Source organism: Sceloporus undulatus, chromosome 5 (assembly GCF_019175285.1).
Source record: "Sceloporus undulatus isolate JIND9_A2432 ecotype Alabama chromosome 5, SceUnd_v1.1, whole genome shotgun sequence".
Classification (NCBI taxonomy): Eukaryota; Metazoa; Chordata; class Lepidosauria; order Squamata; family Phrynosomatidae; genus Sceloporus; species Sceloporus undulatus.
Window position 1 is genome coordinate 136967604 of NC_056526.1, and position 4995 is coordinate 136972598.

At 40.9% G+C, this 4995-nt stretch overlaps 1 protein-coding gene across 1 annotated transcript; it reads right to left on the minus strand.

Annotated features, from left to right (window-relative positions):
- Positions 1-251: 251 nt before the first annotated feature.
- Positions 252-4014, minus strand: LOC121930347 (kynurenine/alpha-aminoadipate aminotransferase, mitochondrial-like). The gene is made up of 3 exons (XM_042466551.1): positions 3852-4014; positions 2140-2305; positions 252-985 (listed from the first exon to the last, which is right to left on the minus strand). Exons 1-3 carry the CDS (start codon positions 3997-3999, stop codon positions 775-777), a joined length of 525 nt encoding a protein of 174 aa, XP_042322485.1. The 5' UTR covers positions 4000-4014; the 3' UTR covers positions 252-774.
- Positions 4015-4995: the final 981 nt, after the last annotated feature.

The following is a 4995-nucleotide window of genomic DNA, read 5'->3' on the forward strand; positions in this document are numbered from 1 at the left end:
CGCGGAGCCGAGGAAGCCCCTGCGGAGCCGCGCGGAGCCCTGTCGGGAGGCGGGGAGGGCCGCGCGGAGCCCCGCGAGGAGGCAGAGGAGGGCGGCACTGGTCTTTGCCTCCTCCACCTCAGGCCACGCGGCCCTCCTCTTCCTCCTCCGCAGCCGCCATTTTGTTTTTCAAAATGGCGGCGAAAGGTCGCACGAGACTTCGGCCACCATTTTGAAAAATAAAATGGTGCCTGGAGCGGCGCGGAAATGGCGGCAATCGGCGGCAGGACTGCGCGGGGGCCGGCAGAAAGGCCTCGGCGGGCCGGATCCGGCCCGCGGGCCGTAGGTTGCCGACCCCTGGTGTAGGGAGATGTGGAGAGAAGAAGGGAATTTATATCCAGGTGGAGAAACTGTCCGTGAGTGCACTTGCTTCCATTTATATGTATTTAGGAGCCTGGGTAATAGAATTATATAACTGGGAGACTGGAGGTAACTGACTTTGCTTTTACTGGTGGAAAGAGGGAAGAACTCCATTCACAGGAGATTCATGCAGGGAAGAAAAAGGAGCCTATGGTAAAAATTGCTTTGAGGGATTTATTTAGGTGATAAGTGTGAAGATGATGTGTGGAACTGCAGGGGAAAGAAGAAATGAGCTGGCAGGAACACCCCTTCTCACTGGGTTCCACCAGCAGTGATCACCACTACAGCCTCCTACAAAGAGACACATTGGATCCAACCAAGAAAGCGCAGGTACTTCATAACAAATAACGATATATAACAGAAGGAAAGAGAAACCTAGAAGTTAGAATGCTTTTTTTGCCAGTTATGGAAAGAAAGTAGAGAGAGACACAGTGATATTTGGATACCCCATACTTTACTAAGTCCATCCTGGCTTCCTGTAGTGATGCATATCTTCATTTTTCCTTTTTCAGGAGTGTAATGTGCTGTTGGTGGGTTATGAATTTTCATCTGCAGTTCTTCCAACCAAGCCAATAATTCATGAATTCTGGGGGGGAAAAGATTTTTATTTTTAGAATACTCAATATTTCATACATAACATGGAACTTCTATTTAACTGGAAGGTCCCCCCCTCCCAAGTGTGGCTTACAGTGATAAAATAAATGCCAAAATTGGTGTGGTCAGTGACAAACTTAGAGGGAATACCATATTAATACATAAAATATCAATTCTCTGTTGCTCATACCATTTCCTCTTTTGCTCATACCACCCACTGATTCACAAAAATGCCAAATATTCGCCTTGCGTTAATATTTCTGCTAAGTGTTTTTGCCTCTACATGTCTCTCACTCTGTATTTTGTCTCTTGTTCAGCGTGAGGTGTAACTTAGGACTTTATCTCATTAAAAAAATAAAGCAATTTACCCCTCTCGGGATACAGTTGCTTGTGGGATGCATCTGGGTGTTATCACAGTAAAAATGTTGCCGATGCCACCGGGTGACTGAATCCCAGCGGTATCCCAGCTCCCAGCTGCACTCAGCTGGCCAATTTACAAACATGGGAAGCTCCTGTGTTTGCAAATTGGTCAGCTGAGCATGGCTGGAAGTCAGGATGTAGCCGAGATTCGGTCAGCAGTATTTTTACTGTGATAACACACAATTGCATCCCGCAAGTGACTGCATTTCGGGAGGGGTAAGTTGCTTTATTTTTTAATGTGTCATGTGCAAAGGTTTTAGCTCAGTGGTTCCCAACCTTTGTTGGGCCGCACGCCCCCCTTTTGGCTGGAAGTCCCGCCCGGCAGCCCCCCTGATTGGTTCATTTATAGAATTCACCAATGGGGGGGAAACGGTTTTCAGAGGCATTATGTTTCTGAAAACCAGATGTTGAGGAATAACAATAGCTGATTCTATAAGCCTTGTTTGGACAGTATTTGGATGGTTATTGTGGGGTTCTGGATTAGACAGAATCATAATCTAATCTAGCAGATACGTTTAAAAGAGATCTTGCTTGGTTGCTGGTAGATAAAAGACCCCCATGCAATAGCTCAGTGATTCTTTCTTTGGCCTCTAAGTGGACATTAACTCCTAACAGCATTTGGACAACCAAAAGCTAAGAATCATTGCTCCAGCCTCAGCCTCTATTTCCTAGGGTTAGCCAAGGTTTAAAAAGAAATAACCATTTTGAATAAGTGTTGATGAATACCCATCTGCAGCACTGTACTGAAGAGCTTTCTTCATCAGTTCTTCTCCAATTTCAATGGTAGTTCCATCAATAAGGGAGATACTTGCTGATTTAAATGGGAAATAGTCAGCATTTGGCATCCCCCCAGAAAGCATGATTAAGGAAGCCATCTTCTTTGAGATTTCATCTATTATTCAAATAAGTAAAAGAGAGTAGGATTTAGAAGCTTAAAGACAGAATGCATTCTAACAGAAAATGGGACTACAATATGTCAGGAAACCAAATGTGAAAGCAAAGGTGACAATAGAACATTTTTAATGTGCCTGATGCATCAGTGCAAAGTTAATGTAGGAAGAATAGTGAAACAATAAGCATTGTAATTGCTGTCACTTTTGCTATCTTATGCTGTGGGGCCCCAGCTAAAAATTCTTAGACACAATGCGATGGTTGAAGGATGCTTAAGGCTTCTGTAGAAGGGAATAATCGTCACAAAAAATTAGAAATATCAACTTAGAGGATTTCCCATTAAGTTTGTCTCACCTCATTTAAGACAGATTTACTTTCTAGGGTGAAATTCTATCATGAAAATAATTACAGTCAGCCCTTGGTATCCACTGGGGCTTGGTTCTACAGGTCCGACCCCCCATGGATAGCAAAATCCATAGATGTTCAAGTCCCATAAAATACAATGGCATAATAAAATGGTCTCTCTCTCTCTATAGATAGATAGATAGATAGATAGAATGGTTGAATTCAGGGATAAAGAATCTGAGGATACGGAGGTCTGACTGTATAGACAAAGCATCCCAACAGCCAATGGGTAAGAGAAAAAGAAAGGAGTTTACTGCCACAAATAAGACACTCTTAATGAGAAACCTTTTACTATTTACACTGTGAAATACAATTTTATTACTGGGCAGTAGAGGAAACAGGTAAGACTAGCCTAGTATTGTTTAATCTGCCTTGACGTAGATCTCTAGTCAAAGATTTCTTCATTGTATGTTATCAGATCCTCCTTTAAAACGTGGAAATATCAAGGACCCTTGCAGAGCTAACTTGTTTTCCATGGTACTGTCCTCAACCTCCCCAGAATGCACTGCTTTTAACAAAGCTGACAACACATAGAACGCATCAAGGAAAAGAACAATGACATCCAAAATCCTCAAAACAGTGGAGTTTATTACACTGGGGCTAATTCTGACATTAAAAAGAGATTCAAGCACATGTAGAGCATCCTGCAAACGAAGCAGAAATGGTGAGTAATTGAGTGAATGATTATCACATGCAACTGCTCAAATAAAGTGATATCGGTAATGCATTGTTGCTGAAATCTTGAAAGTAAAAAGATGCACATTAATGCTTCTTTGTGAGGACTTTAATGGCCAGTTTTGTGTGATGTTCTGTGAAATTGTTTGCGCAATTATGATTTTTCAGGGATATTCACGGGATAAACTCCCAATCTCCTTTGTGTAATAAACTTCAGTGATATCTTTTATGGCCAACCAAAATGTATGATGCAAGCTTTCAAAGCTCCACTGTATCAGGCAAAGGTGTTAAAAATCATATGTTAGGCCTGCATTTTTTCAAGATTTCATTGTTATGTGCTGATATGGTGTGGAGGGATACTTTATAGATTTTGGATGATGTTGTACTTCGATATATGGCCAGCAGGGCTACCTCTGAATATGTTTCAAGGAAAAGAGCTGATGAATGTGCCACATGCATCTACTCACTGGTTATTCTTGCAGGGTTTGTTCTCCTTGATTTGCTCACAGTAGTCAGGAAACGAGAGTAATCCATTTCGATCAGGCAAACACAAATAAAATTTCTTGAACTTTGCCAGAAAACTGCTGTAAAAATTAGGAAAGGGGTAGAAAACATTATATTTGCATGACATTTCTGACATCTCTCTCAAAGCAGGTAATATTCCAGTACTTCATTCTTGATTGCTCATGGATTCTGCAGTCAGTGAGTATCTTTGCTAATACAATATCCATAGCAGAGGCAAATTTGTAAATATTGTGTAGCTCTGAAGCATTCTTTGGAAAAAAGAAACTTTCTCTAACTATGTAAATGTGCTTTGAGTGGTCAGGAAAAATGCCTTTTATTAGTTAAGTCAAAGACAGATAAATAGCATGAAAAATGGGGAAAAACAATGCAGGAGCAGAGTTTTTTGGGGGCTCCTAAAAAGTACAAAATTCACTTTTAGATGTTTATAGATGAAGCTTATAAATGTTTATAGAAGTTTTAGATGAAATGTGATTAAAGTGCCATTATCCCATTAATAACTAGGCAAGAAACAGCAGCAAATCATTCACAGGAAACAAAACATTATTTCGCATAAGAGTCACATTTTTTGGTAGGGAGAACCCCCCACTGACTATTTTCTGTACACACACACACACACACACACACCAGAAACAACTGTTATTTGTGTAAATACTTTGCAACCCACAAAAAGTCCTGAAATGTGAACACTCTGAGACAATTCACCATTTTCCAACAGGTGTATCAAGGTATCAAGAAATCCTATCATACTGAGCATAACAAAACTGGTGAACATTGATTCAACATGTACTTCTTAAGAAAGCTGATTCTAATCATACTGAGAACTTAGAAAGCAATTTTAAAGCTTGAACTCTCATGCACTAGGGTTGAAAAGAAGTGTCATTGCCTGAGAGAATTCCAAATGTGTGGCAAGTTAAGATCAAGGTTGCAGTAAAGTCTACATGTATTATGAGGTACAACAAGAATTCCAGTGTCCCCACAATGGAACAAATCTGATTTTTCCTCAATAAAATGTGACCAATGACTAGAGCATGCCACTTCTGCACTGCTGAAAATCACGTTTCCCCTTGAAATGTCATAGGATTCCCC

Coding starts and splice junctions, on each gene's coding strand:
- LOC121930347 (XM_042466551.1), bottom strand. CDS start 3,999: ATGTTTTCTACCCCTTTCCTAATTTTTACAGCAGTTTTCTGGCAAAGT. Junction 2,306..3,851: donor AAACCCTGCAAGAATAACCA/GTGAGTAGATGC, acceptor TTTGAATAATAG/ATGAAATCTCAAAGAAGATG. Junction 986..2,139: donor CAGTACAGTGCTGCAGATGG/GTATTCATCAAC, acceptor TTTCCCCCCCAG/AATTCATGAATTATTGGCTT.